The sequence below is a fragment of the Homarus americanus genome, unplaced genomic scaffold (genome assembly GCF_018991925.1).
Source record: "Homarus americanus isolate GMGI-L3 unplaced genomic scaffold, GMGI_Hamer_2.0 scaffold17533, whole genome shotgun sequence".
Taxonomy (NCBI): domain Eukaryota; kingdom Metazoa; phylum Arthropoda; class Malacostraca; order Decapoda; family Nephropidae; genus Homarus; species Homarus americanus.
In genome coordinates this window covers 151,773-170,443 of record NW_024726283.1, presented here as the reverse complement: position 1 = coordinate 170,443, position 18,671 = coordinate 151,773, and the positions used below count along the sequence as shown (strand labels likewise).

The 18,671-nt window shown below is 38.3% G+C and overlaps 1 protein-coding gene across 1 annotated transcript in view; it reads right to left on the bottom strand.

Annotated features, from left to right (window-relative positions):
• Positions 1-775: 775 nt before the first annotated feature.
• The window catches only part of LOC121865593, a 157,627-nt gene continuing 139,731 nt past the window's right edge, over positions 776-18,671 (bottom strand). The window contains exon 8 of the mRNA XM_042365102.1: positions 776-2,038. Coding sequence (XP_042221036.1) covers positions 1,856-2,038 — 183 coding nt within the window. The 3' untranslated portion in view covers positions 776-1,855. The remainder of the gene's footprint in view (positions 2,039-18,671) is intronic.

Below are 18,671 nucleotides of genomic sequence, written 5' to 3'. Positions count from 1 at the left end.
TACGAGTCAGCAATAAATGTTATATGTTTCTGTTTTGGTTACAGCACATAGTTAATGTATGCCCATTCTGTACTGTATACAGGTAGTTCTGCTATAACGCGATAATTGTGTTCTTGTAAAATATCGTGTTATAGAAAATCGCGTAATAGAAATAACAGGGCTTATGGAGAAAATAGGGTTAGGTGCAGATTACTCGAAATCAAAAAAATTTAGTAGTTAGCCTAACACAAAGGATAGCACAGTCTAAATAAATGTTACATTCATATCTAATAATGAAATCATACAGTAAATTTAACACTTTACCTTGAAAAAATATGAATGTAAAGTGATGGGGGAGAAGGGTGATTTTGAGGTTGATAACATCGAGCTTCTCTTCAAGTGTTATATCCTTTCTTTTACGATAATCACCGGGAATTCTATCATCAGAACGCTTTTTGGAGATATTCTTCTTTACCATATTCACAGTTAATACCACAAAATTGGAGAAATAGTAAGCAAAAATCGCGTTATAGCAAACAAGCGTTCGCGTTATACAAATATTGTTCCGAATTCATAAATCGCGTTAGAGCAAATTCGCGTTACCAAAACACGCGTTATAGCAGAACTCACTGTACTGTATATGCTCCAATATATAGCGATTAATATGTGCTTTAAGATCTCTATGAGCAGGATAGAAAAGAGAATGAAGTTTCTCAGTTAGTATACTGTATATTGTTAACTCATAATGTGCACGTTGAATTTATAATTTTTTTGAGTGTGGGAATGGATGGAAACATTTTTATTTCTCTCATTTTTATGCTGGTTATTTCTAAGCAACAGCAAATTCAACTGCTTGGCAGAGCAGCTTCTAAAATGTGTAGTAATATTAGTTTTGAATAAACAGGCAGAATCTGGTTTGAGAAGCTTTGGCTTACATTTTTTTCATAATTTTTTCACAGTATCAGCAGATCCTGAAGTACTGACACAGGCATCTCGGGGGCTTCCCGTACCAGACCTGATCAGTGTACAGTACAGGTACGGAAGTGTTATAAGTGTTACAGGAGATGGTATTAGCTACAATATCTTTAGATAAGCTTAAAGCAACTCTCACATTATTTAATGTCAAATCTATGCACAAGAACTTGCTGAAACTAGAAATACATACGGTAGACATTGTATGTAAAAAGTGCCATTGTGGTTCAATTGTCACTTTTGCCACATAGCTTAAAATATGAAAAACATTTGTGTTTTGGGGGCAACCCCAATACTGTACTTCATTAAGTAAGCATTACAATAAAATTATAAAACAAACTAAAACAATATATTAAGAGTTGTTACCTAAGCCACACAACCACCTCAAGTTTCAAGGAATCAGGTTTCTTGAAAGTATATAATTATTACTGTACTATATTGCATGTATTTCACTTGATTTTTGTTGTTGGTTAATAATTGTTGTGTACTGTTCACCAAAAATTTTCATTAAACTCATATTATGTAGCATTTTAAGACTTTTGGGGATTTTCATTCTAATAAGAACGTATCTCAGCTGTTATAACGAGTCAATGGAAAATTGTACTTTGATTTACAAATTTTGATTTATGAAAAGTTTTTCATGAACAGAACACTAAAGCGTGAAAAGTGCATCAATTCTATCATAAAAATACTACCAATGTTTTTAAGGAATCTGTCATTGAGTGGTTCATATGTTATTTAAAAAAGTACAACACAGTGAACAAAACAAAATGTTTTTCTGTAAAACACATCAAAATACTGTACCATTTTTTATTCTAAAATATAAAATTTACTTCACTGTGGTATAAGTCCCACTTACCATTTTGAATTGGGGTGTAAGAATTTTATAAGCTGCAGCAGTGCCTTAAGCATAAGACTGAGAAAGACTTCCTTGTTCCAAACCATTTATTATCTGCCCACCTTCAGGCCACGACTCATTTACTCGTTCATCTTCAGGCATGGACTCTGTAAGCACTTTGGTGTCCTCAGATACTCCAGTAATTTCAGTGTTTTTCTGCATTTTGTATATCACAAATGCAAAAATGCCCTGTGGATTATAGAATGATCTGAATTAGGAAAGTGCTTTGTCATTATCATAGTAACATATCCTGGCAGCAATACAATATACTCATGTACTAAAATATAATACAGTACTGAATATCCAAGGAAGGGACACAATTTCTTTTATTTACCACCTCTGAGTTATAGATTAGAAACTACTAGGTACTATGAACAAATGGCAGAAGATGGACTGATGCTAAAGTAACCCTTTTTATGGTTGGGGGATAAAAATGTAACCAGCAAGATTGCCATCAAGTTCCTCGATGGTACTTGTAAAGCTACACCAAGCTAGCATGACAATTGGAAATGTTGACATGCTGATTCAACTGCCTTTTGCTCTTCAGTGCACCACCAGATCCCTGAGAGGAAAACTTTTTCAATCCCATCTTGTACTAGCATCCAGCTCTGCCACAGCTAACGAGTCACAAACTCTGTGGGTCACTCATGTGTCACACTCTAAGTAAAGGATCTTGGGAAAGCAGGTAGAGCAAAAACAACACTCCCATTAAATAGCACTTCACAAGTACGAATAATTCTATAAGGAAGGTCCCAGATTTAAGGTATGATTCATGATTCTGTTTCCAGCTGAGATAATGGAAATAGGAAGACAGGTCCTAAGGTATAGATACCCTGGCAGGAAGTCAAGTCATCATGTTTCTGATGGGGAAGAGCGAGAATCATATTCTTGTGAACGATGTACACAATATAGTAGTAAACCATTGATAACTTGGCACTAATGGAGTTCTGGCCCAGCTGAATTATCCAAATTCCGAATTATCATAGCACTTCCACCCCCCGTACAATAATACAACATAATCACCCCATATACATGTTCTACATGCAATTACTAATTTAAAAAAAATTAACACTTACCAGCACTGCAAGCAGAGATTGAAGCATTGTAGTAGGCGACAGAGGCATGGTAGGTGATGCAGGGGAATGGTAAGTGATGCAGGGAAGTGATGCAGGAGAATGGTAAGTGATGCAGGGGAATGGTAAGTGATGCAGGAGAATGATAAGAGATGCAGAGGAATGCTAGGTGATGCAGGGGTGTATAAGCCCCTGTCTCATACACAGTTGTACTTCTATAAATACGGGTTAATACATTTGTTATATAATTATATCACCCCTCGTAATTTTCCATGAGCTGTGAGGTATCGTGTTCAGATCACGTGATGGGTATTTTCCTCTATCAAGAGCATCTTAAAAGATGATTCGGTCAACCCTCTTAAAGCCGGCTCTCTAGTCAGTATCTACTCAATCCTCACGATAGCCAGACATTGATTTAAAGCTTATCTGAGATGAGCTCCGTCCTCTTCTAACACTCACTGCTTACAGTGTTAATTATGGTATTCTCCTTATTGAAGTGTACAATCTATATTTTTATAAATACAGTGGTCCATCGGTTAACGAATTCAATTCGTTCCAGAGGGTCGTTCGTTAACCGAAAATTGTTTCAATGGGATATTGGGTAATTGGTTCTAGCTCACAGAAAAGTATATACAAAGTAAATCCAAAAATGCATAAAGTCAGAAACACTTCTAAAATTCCCTTAAATCACTATATATCTCATACATATACACTAGAACTCTTAAATCACTACTGTAATGTGATACAGGTGATTAATTTTATCTCGTGCAAAATACATGACGTTTATATTCCAATTATTCGCTGTCTTGCAAGGATTCCAGCAATGCAAATTATATTCTCGTAACTTTAGTCTGAGATATTATATATGATAAACACTTTAAAGCCTAACGAAAACACCAAACTTTTGTCTGGGGAGGGAGGGAGGGAGGGAGGGAGGAAGGCAGGGAGTGAACGTGGGAAGGGGGAGCGGGAGGTGAGTGTGGTGAAGTATTATTTGTTTATTTACTTGAGTTTTTGTTTTTAGCTCATAAAATTCATAGAAACGACCAGGGCAGAATATAATTTACATTATTGGAATTCTTATAAGATAGTGATTAATTTTAATATAAACAAGCTAAAATTTGCATTAGACATACAAATTTTAGATCTCATTTAAGAATTTTATTAAAGAGAGCAAAAATTTTATCTTTTGTGCAAAATATATGACGTTTATATTCAAATTATTCCCTGTCTTGCAAGGATTCCAGCAATACAAATTATATTCTCCCAACTTTAGTCTGAGATATTATATATGTTTAAAACTGTAAGCCTAGTGCTTTCCCCCCAAACGTTTCTCGGGAAGGTGGGGGGTAGGGGTGACAGTGACATGTTTGACAGTTGGTGCCTGTGGTGTGAAATACAGGCATCCCCCGCGTTACGGAAGGGTTCCGTTCCCGGAAAATTGACCGTATCGCAAAATTCCGTAACGCGAAACCTATTTTCCCATTGATTTCCATTATAAAACTGGAGATGCATTCCTAAGGAATTTTTTCGGCCCCAAAAAAGTAATTCAAGCACTTTTATTAATGAAAATAAACATTTATAAACACATACAATACAGTACATTAAATAATTTATGATATACCTTCTTAAAACACCAATTTAGGGGTTAATATTGCAAAATATTGCATTATACAGCTATGTGTATGTTTATTTGAGTGCCCCATCATAGGAGTCCATTTTCTCTCACTTCAGCACCCCTGAGTCATCCGTTTTCTCTTAATCTTAAGAGTGCACCAGAGACTATTATTTTTTAGTAGTGACACAGAATTTGATATTGCAACTGGGGTTGCAATTGTTGAGGCAACTTAGGTATGTCTGGAATATTCAAGATCCATTGTGAGTGATGTTTAAAGCTTCAACTGTCTTTATGGTTGGTAAAACTTGTCAAGTCTGTCAGTCTGAATGGCATGTGTGAGGCCTTGTGTTTGTTAAAATTTACCCCAATTTCCGTAAGGGCGGATTTACGGGCTGTAACGCGAAAATATTGGTCATAATTTACAAATTCCGTAAGAGCGAAATTCCGTAACCCAGGCTTCCGTAACGCGGGGGATGCCATTATTTAATTGTTAATTTATGTCTTTTAGATTGAGTTTTTGTTTTTTGCTTATAAAATTTAATAGAAGTGAACGGGGTGAATTTAATTTGCATTGCTGGAATTTTCATAAGATAGAGATTAATTTGAATGCAAACATGCCATAGTTTGCACTAGACAAAAATTTTAGTACAGGTTGTACCTCTCTAGTCCGGCATTCTGTGGTCCGGAAACTCCCGTGGGCCGGAACGATTCAAGTTTGTCCAATAGATAGATAGGCAACTTTTTTTTTTTTTTTTTTTTTAACATCTGAATTACTATTATTATTACAGGAGTATTAAATTTTTGCTCCTCAGGCCCCAATGTGGGTCAGTGACCTATGCCCGGGTGGGTTAATCCCCGTAAAAAACAACAACAACAAAGCCGCGGGAAATTAAGGTTTGTTTACATCCGGCAGTTCGGCTGCTCTCTCTCACTCTCTGCTTGTCTATACAGAGTACAACATTTAACCTTTCAATATATATGAGCAGTAAATAAGTGTTGCTTTCATATTCTTATGTAGAGTAATGATGATATATTTTCACATGTGCGCACTTACATACGCGCATTCTCACTTTTTTTTTTTACCATTAATGGTCAGCTACTTATATTGTTCCATTTAGTAACATTAAATAACATTACAGGTACTTCAAACAACCATATTAATTTTTTTTACATTAATTTTACTACAGCTACAATCAGGGTCTTATTTTCTTCAGTTTTATATGTAGAACCAATCAGTCACTGGTTTTGTAAGCTTTAACATAAACAATGCCGGCAGCCGTCTCGTCTCCTCATTATTAATAAATTGTATTGTTAATTTTGCACACACAAACATTAATTCAATAAAAACAAATTCAGAAACATTAATTAAAATATATAAGAACAGTAAAAAGTGTTGCTTTCATATTCTTATGTAAAGTAATGACGATATGTTTTCACGTGTGCGCACTTACATATGCGATCTCTCTTTTTTCTTTACCATTATCGTTAGCTACTTCTATTGTTCCATTTATTAACATTATATAACATTACTTAAAACAACCATATTAATTTTACTACAGCTACAACCAAGGTTTTATTTTCTTCAGTTTTATATGAAGAACCAGTCAGTCACTGGTTTTGTAATCAACGAAAACAATGCTGTGTCATTTCCTCATGTGTTTTAATATTCTACGTATTATTAATGAATTGTATTGCTCATTTTGCACACAAAAACATTAATTCAATTAAAAAGACATTCAGTAATAAACAATAATGAATCTTTTGTACATAAGAGAAATGACGCTGTTTACACGATTATGCACGTCGTCTGCACGTTGGCGGGCCGTTCAAACCTGTCGAAATTCAAGTTTCCGCCGTCAAAATTTTTATTTATTTATTTTTTTGTGTGTTCCAATACAATACGTTGAATTAAAAACTCGCGAAATTTGAGAAGTTACTATACGACATTAAACCCTTCAATATGTCTTCAAAGAGACCATGATGCAGAGAAAGTGGTGCTAGTGCTTCCATGCAAAAGCACAAGTCACTATCTATCCAGGAAAAGGGTGAATTTCCATGGTCCGGCAATTTCCATGGTCCGGCACCGGTCAGGTCCCGAGGTTGCCGGACTAGAGAGCTACAACCTGTAATCATTTTGTACATTATTCTGATTACATGTACAGTTCAGCTTTGCCCTTAGGAGTGTGTGTGCATGTAAATGAGTTTCAATAAATGAATAAAGTTACATATATGAGCCAAAAATAATAGTCGAAAAACTTTATGTAGACAGAGCTTGGATGGCAAAATTTTAGAATGACCAATAATTTTAATACAGGTTGTACTACGTCGCTGAACTTTAGAGACCAAAAATTCGCTTAACGTCCCGGTGATCTGATACTACATCGTTTTGCGTCCCCACGGACTACTTTCTTCGGTGCATCACCCACTCTTGTCTGGCCACGCTTCGCTCTCTCGGCTCAGAGCGCTGCCCTCACTCGTGGAACGTCACAGCGTCCCCAAGCAACGCTCAGGCAGTCTCTGTTACGACTTCACATCATTTGTGGTGCTTAAGTGTTTTTGCTCTAAAACTGTACTCTAACCATTCAAAATGGCTTCCAAGCGCCCATCAAGTACTACTGATGCTAGCGTAGTGAAGAGGCAACGTAAGACCATTACCCTTGCTATGAAAATGGATGGATTAACCCGATTTGAAAAAGGGGAGCGTGCTGTGGACATAGCCGCTGTGCTTGGTCTAACCCCCACAACAGTACGTACTATCCGGACCAACGCTGACAAGATTAAGGTTAGTGCTGGAAGTGATTCTTCTCCGAGTGCTACTAAGACGACTCATACTAGAAGCACTGTGATAGAGAAGGTGGAAAAGATGCTGGCAATGTGGATGGAGGACCAGAATCAAAGCAATGCCCCTGTGAGCTTTATGGTTATCCAGCATGAAACCAGATCCTTGTTTGACGAAATAAAGGCAGAAGAGGGTGAAGGATCGAAGGAAGAGACCTTTACGGCCAGCCAAGGATGGTTTCAACAATTTAAACATCGATATAACTTCCACAATATTAAGATGACTGGTGAAGCTGCCAGTTCAGATACGGTTGCTGCCGAGACATTCCCGTCAGAATTCAAACAGATAATTCAGCAAGGAGGCTACTCACTGAAGCAAGTCTTCAATGTGGATGAGACCGGTCTCTTTTGGAAGAGGATGCCTGGGAGGACCTACCGTATATTTCCAAGGAGGAGAAAAGTGCGCCAGGTTTTAAAGCAGCAAAAGACCGCTTGACGCTGCTGCTTGGCGAGAACAGTGCCGGTGACTTCAAGCCAACCCATGGGCCCTGAAAGGTTACTCTAAGGATCACCTTCCTGTCATTTACAAGGCAAACAAAAAGGCATAGACAACCGGCTCCATATTTAGCCAGTGGTTAAACATGTACGCAGTCCCCGTACTGAAGGAATACTGTGCCAAGGACTTTAACTTCAAAATTCTTCTGATCCTTGACAATGCTCCAGCTCATCCTCCCAATCTCGATGGCTTGCATGACAGTGTAAAAGTTGTATTCCTGCCTCCCAACATGACAGCACTGATGCAGCCTATGGACCAAGGTGTCATCGCCGCATTCAAGGCATATTATTTACGCCGTACCATGGCCCAGCGACTCAAGGCTACAGACGGAGAAATTAAACCAACGATCCGAGAATATTGGTGTGGCTTCAACATTCTTCATGCAATTGACAACATTGGCAAGGCATGGGAAGAGGTTTCAGAAAGTTGCCTGAATGGTGTGTGGCGTAAACTGTGGCCCGAGTGCATCAACAGTTTTACAGGGTTCACAAACTTAACACCCAGCTGTGAATAGGGATATCCTCAGCTTGGCTAGACAGGTAAGCTTTGATGAGCTGGAATCAGAGGATATTGAGGATGTCCTGGCTTTCCATACAGAAGAGCTCACCAACAAAGATCTGCTACAATTAACAGAACACAGTCCTGTTGAAGAAGATGACGAAGAAGAACCTCAACGAATGCTAACTTCAAAGAGGTTGGCAGAATTGTTGAACATGTTCCAGCAAGCACTGCAAATGCTTCGAGATGACGACCCAAACAGAGAAAATAGATCAAAGGTTCAACACAGCATTGAGGATAGTTTTGGTTGCTACACCGAGATCTATATGGAGAAGAAGATGAGTAGCACCAAGCAGTCAACACTGGATTCATTTTTTTGTCGCGGGACGGCAGAAACTTCTTCACAACAGCTGGCAGCCGAGGAGGAGCAAACAACAATGGAGGAGGAGCAACCAGCGGTAGAGGTACCCCAGTCAGAGCAGGAGGCAGCCACAGAGTCTCAGTGACTCACCACACTCCTTTACCGCTCCCGCCATCCTCCTCTTTTGCTTCACTACCCACCACACACTCGCTCTACCACCTCCGCCCATCGCTGAGTACCAATACAGACTTAGTACTGTAGTTCTATGTACTATTCTCTATATAAATGGCAATAATTTTTTGTATATGTTAGTTCTATGTACTATTCTCTATATAAATGGCAATAATTGTTTGTATATGTAACTTTTTTCATGGGATAAAGGGAGGCTCAGGAACAAAACTCCAGTATTCTATCTATTTCTTATGGGGCAAATTGATCCACTTAATGTTGTTTCGCTTAATGTCGTGTTTTCAGGAACGTAACCCCTACATTAAGCGAGGACTTACTGTAATCCGTATAACACAGACAGACACTGTATTATAAACACAATAACATATTCTACAGCACACCATAACACATCAGGCGTCGTGACAGGTTAGTTTTAATATATAAGTGTCTTACCGTTGAAATACTGTATCTATAGATATATTGAAGTACTGTATTCTATTTCCAGTATTTTTCCGCTGGTAATTTATTGATACTTATAATTCAACCATTTCCTATAAATGGATGGGCAAGGTTATTGTATAGACTGATTTTTTATGTCCATTTAGCATTGATAGATGATCATTTTAATTTAACAAGTTCAGATATTACCGAATTAGTGGAGTATTGTACTAACTATTCAGATCATTCTGAAGACGCACTCCAGTCAGACACTGGACTAGCCACTGGCACGAGTGTAAATACTGAACACATAGAATCCATAGATTCACAAGAAACTTCTGTTGGGAGCAGTGAAAACTTAATTGACCAATCATATGATAATTTATGCCATAGAACCCTAAGGTTTGGTAATCAGTATGATACAACACCTGATTACAGGCAGGTTCCCTCTCATCCTACAGAGACAGACAGTGTGTCACATAATCTTCCTTCACATCCCACATCTGATCTTTCAGTTAGATCTAAGTTGTCTAGCAACCAAACTAACATCGCTACAAATAGTTCAGGCATGTCATATAACAAACCTAACATTGTTCAAGTCTTACCACACATTGATTGAATTTGCGAATTTACGGCAGAAGATGACTCGCGTAACCAAATTTTAAAGGTCATGGATGCGAGGACGCGATGAAAAACATAAAAATAACGGGAAATGATGAACGCAAGGCTTTTTTTTGCGGTCACATCAAAGAAGGGAGTTATGCTAGCCAACATTTAGACGCTAGTGGTTTTGCACATCCTACATATGCGAAGTTTTGGAAGACGCAAATTGGTTTATTTGAATTAAGCACACAGCAGGGCCACATGAATTGGATGTTTAAGTAAGTTGATCATCTGCCACAGATGATACGCGCAGAAGACATGATGAAAGTGTTTCCCTTGCTGGCGATGTCTGTCAAGACATCATGGCCAATTTTAGTGATTCACCAAGGGTGGACGCGCAAAATAATATGTCTCTAGACAATTTTGCACAATTAATGGAGTTCCTCGGTTTTATCCTAACAGTCCATGACCCAGCATATATTCAGGCAAAGACACACGATTATAAGCCCATTGAGGACATTTTGGATTATGCAGTCAAGATCACTATTAGGCCACCACGTATTCCTCTAGCGAGAACAGTAACACCTGTGGCACGAGTTCAGCAACGAGTTCCCAAGAACTCGGACACAAAGAAGCAACAATTACGAAGCACGAATTGCAAGAAGAATGGTCATACAGTTGATTCTTGTTACCATCCCCAGTATAGTGGTGCTAAGCCTAAAAACAAACCAACCACTCAACGGCGACAGCGACTAGACCCACCTAATACTTGTGCAACAGCTGCTCAAACCAAGTCTGTTTCAGACCAGACAGCTGATGTATGGTGTTTATACCATGATTCTCCCACTCATACTACAGAGAAATGCCAAGCAGTCTGACGATGTAGGGAAATAGGGATTGACTTTCCCCAGGTGTCCCAACACAGTAAGTCGCGTCGTCACTTTCACAAGAAGTCGGGGGAAGACCAACGCCAGTCCCAGACCGACGTAGGTTAGGTACGCCAGTACCACCACTCACCAACACTTCTGTTGCAGCCTCATTAATAGCTGCGTTGAATAAAGCTGATGTGTTATCTGTTCTGGTGTGAGTTGGGTCAGTCAAGCTGGTCCTGAACATTGATACAGGTGTATGTGCAAATGTCATCCCATTAACATCCTATCAAGAGCTACAATGAAGGTCCCCTCACCGAGAAATTTTAATTCAACCTACTGACACCGATCTCCCAGGTGTTTCCGTTACTCAGCTGGACATTACAGGAATGGTAACATTGCCATTACGTTTTCCTAGGCATGGTAAATCATTTTCTGCAGATTTCTATATAGTCCAAGACTTTAATTTACCAGCTGACGGATTACTAGGTCTTCCAACTCTTAAAACTAACATGATAGATGTTCAGCTTAGCAAACATACTATTGTCGTGATCCCACTACTCTTTATACTTGGGGAGTGAATCCTACCCCAAGTTATTAACAAATAAAGGTACAAACAGGGAACACGGCAATAATTATCTCCACCAAATACCTACTCAACTAAATGTACTTGAAAAAGTAAGACCAGTTGAAATAAGTGAATTACAAAATGGAAGATAATTAATTAATTCAATTTATGTTTTAAAGGGAGTAATGATTAGCAAACATGAATTTAAGTGAATAAGTAATTGTATAATAAAATAAGAGTGATGCCGGAAGGGCGAAACTATACTGTAAGGAGTTAGACCAAACAAATATTACTTAACATTACTATATTACACAAGACATACGAAATATATATATATAACAATCAATACAAAATGATTATCCCTACCAAACAGGAGATACCTTACCACCAGGATCCCTTCCTAGGCCTAACTAAACGTGTCACTAATACCTGATACCCCTAGGGCATTGCAGAAGACTTGATAAAGCACTTAGACAAAGGTCAAGGCTAGAGAACGAATAGACACGTCTAACCTATACCACGGATTTTTCGCTACTGAGGAGCGTGGGCACGCCGAGCAGCGCGTCTCACGTGATCCAGACATTTGCTAGATATTTTATATAATTAATTAACATTACTCTTGAGGTGACTTAACAGAGTAAGACAATGATGCATATAAATTACATACATAAATATACAATCAACCTAAGTAACTAAGAACAATAATAATATAATAAGTACAATTAACAAATTATTAGTAGCTTGTGTGAAATGGAAGCGTGAACAGATGCAGCGAGTTGCCGAGCGCTCAGGCACGTGACACTATCACTGTTAATGGTGTCTCCTACAGTGCCATGCACACGTCTGTACCATTGCTCTCCGCATGGGTGAGTGTGTTGTTCACCGCTCCTACTATGAGGAAGATGGATCCCGAGTCAAAGCGAGTCCAAAACTCCACAGACTCACTTGCCCAGCGTGATTATAGCAACAAAAGTTGGATGATCATGCTTGCAGTTTCAACAGGTACTCTCCATTTTCTGAATGAGGAAATTACCAGATCCACTGTTAGTTTATCTGACATGTACACGAGGACTGACGTAGTCTGTCTTACGGAAACGTGCAAGGTTAAAGGTCTAGCATGTGAGTGTATATTGAGTACGATTTGTTCTGGTGGTTTAACAGATGTCCTCATTTTCAACAGAACAGGAGCTCTCAGAATATTGAAAAAGGGATTTCCTAGTTCATCATAATCATGTTGCCCAACAGCCTATGCAATTCCCAATTGGTAGTGTTTCACCTTCAATTAAACAAACCAGACAGGAGAGGATAGACCAAATATCACCACATGTTAAGGTGATTGATCACCCTCAGGGCAAGACAAGGCTCCTAGATTTGCTTGCCACCATAGAAACATTGTAGCTTTACCAGAAGAACAGCTAGGTCACACAAATTTAACCTCACATCACAAATTCCTAAAACCGCGAACAAACCCAATTTACATACCCAGCTTACCGACTACCACACAGCCAGAGCGCTGTAGTTCAGGACATGGTTCAGGATATGATAGAGCAGGAGGTTAACACACATTCAAAATCTCCTTTCAATAGTCCTTTGTTTTTAGTCCCTAAGAAGGATGGAGGTTGGCGCCCAGTTATTGATTTTAGGCATGCCAACAAAAATACTATCCCAGATAGGTATCCAATGCCTGTCGTCAGTGATATATTGCAATCTTTAGGGAAGGATAATGCTGTATTTAGCAACCTTGATCTGCTTAGCGGATATTGGCAAAGACCTTTTTTTGTTCAACCTCAGAATGCGACGCTTAGCTTTTAACCTAGGTATGTTAATGCCTAGCAATAACTCGCCAGGCCAACATAAAGGCAATTAAAACATCTAATAATTACTTAATAAGTAATATTAGGAGGACACGTTGCTACCTGGCATTTAATTGCAATTGTCGAAAAAAAAAACCCCTTCACCCCCCCCCCATCGCACGCACTGCCACCATCATCTCTTGCCTGGCGATTCAGCTATAAGTACAAACAATGGAGAGCTCTGAGAATTTGTGTTGTAATTGCTGAAATGCTAAGCTCCGCAAGGATTTTATATACGGTATTTGTACTTATTAGCACAGTGATGAAGTAGAGTGACTTTTATTTTGTTATGTCTCTCAATTATTGTATTTGGGACAATTTCTTATACGATCTCTGGTCAGTCATGGCGACAACAACACGTCTTCTTTGTGAAGTCGTTTAGATCAATGTGACTATCCCTTGCCTTTAAGTCACTCAGTGAATGTCGCTGCGCCCTCCCGGGCACATCTTCACTGAAAGAGAATATGTGAATACTATATCTATTTATATATACAGTAAAACCCCGCTTTACGCGGTTTCACTTTACGCGTTTCCACGTTTATGCGGTACCCTGCCGAAACTGGAATGCTCACTTTCCGCGGTGTGTGTACCCTTTTACTCGGAGAGCGGCGCGAGCAGGGTGCGCACAAGGTCGCCCAGTCATAAAAACATTACCGAGTTCTTCACCCGCCACCCACCACAGCCGGCCCAAGTCAGTGATAGTGATAATGATAGTGAGGATATGGACTTATATGGACTTTGAGGGGTTTGACAAAGAGGCCCTGCAAGCCTCTGTGGTGGATAGTGATACAATTGATACAAGTGATACAGGTGAGGGCCATTAATCTGCCCTCTGCCTCGGAACCAATGCCCCATCCCCGTGTGCCCAGCCATCTTTTCTATTAATGTAAGTGTTAAAAAGCCTAATATTATTGATATTTCTCTTAATTATTAATTGTGTGTGCATACCATCATAAAATTAAGAAGTTAATTTTACTACAACGTAGGTATTGTCTGAAAAAGTGGAGTTTGGGGGTCGGCCCGGTCTCTATTTCAATTAATCCCATGTTTTGTTGTTCACTTTACGCGTTTCTCACTTTACGCGGGCCGCCGTGGGTTCAATTGACCGCGTAAAGTGAGGGTTCACTGTATATATATATGTAGACTGTTTACTGTTTTCTTTGTCCCAATTATTCACATGCTAGTATGAATGCCATGACTGTCTCTCTTCCTATTCTTATGTTCGTTCACAAAAAACCTTTGGGCTTCCGCCCTTGGTTTTCTAATTGCTCTCAGCATAAAGACCAGATTTGAGTTTTTCTCTTCATAACTTTATTTTTGATGTCCTCAGTAGTGGGTTCAGCCTTTCCAGGCGAACTTTAGCAAGGCTGCTAGACTTAGCGTTCCTTCCGGAATGTTGACCTTCCGGTCTTCCTAGCAATCTAGAGTTATGTTGAAATGGACTTTACAGCCTAATATGGGTTATATGAGAACAATTCAGGGTGGAATTCTCAACCCAATAAGTATTGCTAGAGTAATAGTGAACGCTGTTGCCAATAGAGCGCTATGTTAGCGACTCAGCACTGTCAACCCTGCCGGGTGATAGTCCGCACATAGAGATTCTCGCTTAAGTTATTACTTGGGGGATAATGTCTGTGCCCCTGATTGGCAACAAATAGAGATCTTGATGATCCCTCTAAATAAAATGTTCTAAATTAAATTATTTTATGTAAAAAAAAAAAAATTCATTGAGCTAAGGGATACTTGAGAAAAGAGTCGGGAGAGAGATACGTCATGGTGAGTTAATTGTTTATAATTGTCAAATGAGTGACTTATATAACAATAAGAGATCTTAATGAATTAACTTACTAATAATGAGATAATTTTGAATCATATTGATTAAGTTTGGGAGAAAATGTTTTCTCCCTTATATTTTTATAATGATATACAGTTGTACCCTGCTTAACGCGGTCAATTGAACCCACAGGGTACCGCGTTAAGTGAAAACCGCGTTAAGTGAACAACAGAACATATGGGATTAATTCCAATAGAGACTGGCCCGACCCCCAAACTCCACTTTTTGATGACACACAACTATGTTCTAGTAAAAATAACATCTTAATTTTATGATGGTACATGCACACAATTAATACTTAAGAGAAATAGAAAAATACAGTCGCCAAGTTAATGTCCATTCAAATAATGGACTCGACTCCCTCCCCCCCTTCTCACACTACACTGCTGGCTCTTCCCTCTCTGAGAAATTTTTTGGGGAAAACCACTAGATTTTAATAAATAATACCTCAAACTAAAGTTAGGATAATATAATTGACATTGCTGCATTCCTTGTAAGACCAGGAATATTTTGAATATAAATGTCATATATTTTGCACAAAAGATAACATATTTACTCAGAGTAAACATTATATCTAAAATTTGTATGTCTAATGCAAAATCTATGATGTTTATATTCAAAATGATCATCAAATTGTAAGAATTCCAGCAATGTAAATTATATTCTGGCCGGGTAATTTGTATGAATTTTATGAGCTAAAACAAATATCTTCAGTTAATAAAAAAAAAAATATTCTTCACGACACTATCTGTCAATCAAAGTACCCCACCTTGCCTCCCCCCCTCTTCCAACCGCGCCAGATGGTCGGTCCCGCCACCAACCCTCCCTACCAGAGAAGCTTTGGGAGAAAATAGTAATTTACATTTTTAGTAATAAATAATAACTCAGATTAAAGTTAGGATAATATAATTGACATTGCTGGATTCCTTGTAAGACCAGGAATATTTTGAATATAAATGTCATATATTTTGCACAAAAGATAACATATTTACTCAGAGTAAACATTATATCTAAAATTTGTATGTCTAATGCAAAATCTATGATGTTTGTATTCAAAATGATCATCATATTGTAAGAATTCCAGCATTGTAAATTATATTCTGGCCGGGTAATTTGTATGAATTTTATGAGCTAAATAAAAAAAAAAATTTATTAAACTTCACCGCGTATATGAGTAGATGAACCGCGTTAAGTGAAACTTCGGTTCTGGCGAGGCACCGCGTATATGAGAAATCGCGTTAAGTGAAACCGCGTTAAGCGGGGTACAACTGTACTGTAATGTGACTCATGGTGTCCTCTTAGATAGTATTGTGTGATGAGCTACAAGAACTAGAAAGTTCAGCTCATACACTACACACATGGAGTTGATAGTATTGAGTGATGAGCTACAAGAACCAGAAAGTTCAGCTCCTACACTACATACCATACAAGGAGTTGATAGTACAGTGACCCCTCGTTTAACGAACACCTCGGTTAACGTAATTTCGATTAACGAACTGCCTTCCATAAGGATCTTCAATTCGGTTAATGAAAAAAAATTCGGTTAACGAAGTTCTTACGAACCGACCTCAACATGTTTTCGCTTGCACTGACCGGGCAACCAGCTTTAGTATCAGTCCGCCAATACATTAATCGGTTCTAGGGCTTAAATTCCTTACTATTTTAGTAAATATCAAGAAGTTTATACTATTCAATAATTTTAAAAGTTTAATATTCAATTTTTAGTCATTTTAACAATTATTGAACATAATTGAAGGTAAAGTGACTAGTTTAATGCGCGGCATCCAGCCTCTTAACACAGCAAACAGGAGTTAGTCTCTCTCTGTTTTCACTGGAGGTAACATCTTGCTTGAGACTCTCTTCAACTAAACGCTTTTTTCTGTGTTTCCAAGCAAATTATTGGTCATTTTGAAATATATTTTACATATTGACAATATATAATGCAGTGCAGTGTTGATTTAAAGAAAATAATCTTGAATTACACCAAGAGAGCTAAAATTTTATGGGTGAAATGGTGCCATGGGGTGACTTCTTCCACCCCAATGCCTTCTCTTCTTCCTTCTCCTCCACCCCCATTCTAAATCCCATCATCATCATCATCATCCAGGAGCCTTCTACACACACACCTCAAAGTAAGTGAACTTTTCTATCATTTTTGTTGAATTTAGGAAATTTTCGGTGAGCTGGAATCAATTACCCAAAAACCCATTGAAACAATGGTTTCGGTTAACGAACGACCTTCTGGAACGGATTGAGTTTGTTAACGGAGGGGTCACTGTATTGAGTGATGAGCTACAAGAACCAGAAAGTTCAGCTCCTACACTACATACCATACAAGGAGTTGATAGTATTGAGTGATGAGCTACAAGAACTAGAAAGTTCAGCTCCTACACTACATACCGTACAAGGAGTTGATAGTATTGAGTGATGAGCTACAAGAACTAGAAAGTTCAGCTCCTACACTACATACCATACAAGGAGTTGATAGTATTGAGTGATGAGCTACAAGAACTAGAAAGTTCAGCTCCTACACTACATACCATACAAGGAGTTGATAGTATTGAGTGATGAGCTACAAGAACTAGAAAGTTCAGCTCCTACACTACATACCATACAAGGAGTTGATAGTATTGAGTGATGAGCTACAAGAACTAGAAAGTTCAGCTCATACACTACACACAAGGAGTTGATAGTATTGAGTGATGAGCTACAAGGACTAGAAAGTTTAGCTCAGGCACTACATACAAGGAATTGTCTGTCAGTAGAGAAATTGAATTCAGTAGTAGTAGTTTCACCTAAGACCCAAGGGGGCTATACTACAGGTTGTGCCTCTCTAGTCCGGCAACCTCGGGACCTGACCGGTGCCGGACCATGGAAATTGCCGGACCATGGAAATTCACCCTTTTCCTGGATAGATAGTGACTTGTGCTTATGCCTGGAAGCACTAGCACCATTTTCTCTGCATCATGGTCTCTTTGAAGACATATTGAAGGGTTAAATGTCGTATAGTAGCTTCTCAAATTTCGCGAGTTTTTAATTCTTAACGTATTTTATTGGAACACACAAAAAAATAAATAAATAAAAATTTTGACGGCGGAAACTTGAATTTTGACGGGTTTCAACGGCCCGCCAACATGCAGACAACGGGCATAATCGTGTAAACAGCGTCATTTCTCTTATGTACAAAAGATTCATTATTGTTTATTACTGAATGTCTTTTTTATTGAATTAATGTTTATGTGTGCAAAATGAGCAATACAATTCATTAATAATACATAGAAAATTAAAACACATGAGGAAATGACACAGCATTGTTTTTGTTGATTACAAAACCAGTGACTGACTGGTTCTACATATAAAACTGAAGAAAATAAGACCTTGGTTGTAGCTGTAGTAAAATTAATATGGTTGTTTTAAGTAATGTTATATAATGTTAATAAATGGAACAATAGAAGTAGCTAACGATAATGGTAAAGAAAAAAGAGAGATCGCGTATGTAAGTGCGCACACGTGAAAACATATCGTCATTACTTTACATAAGAATATGAAAGCAACACTTATTTACTGTTCTTATATATTTTAATTAATGTTTCTGAATTTGTTTT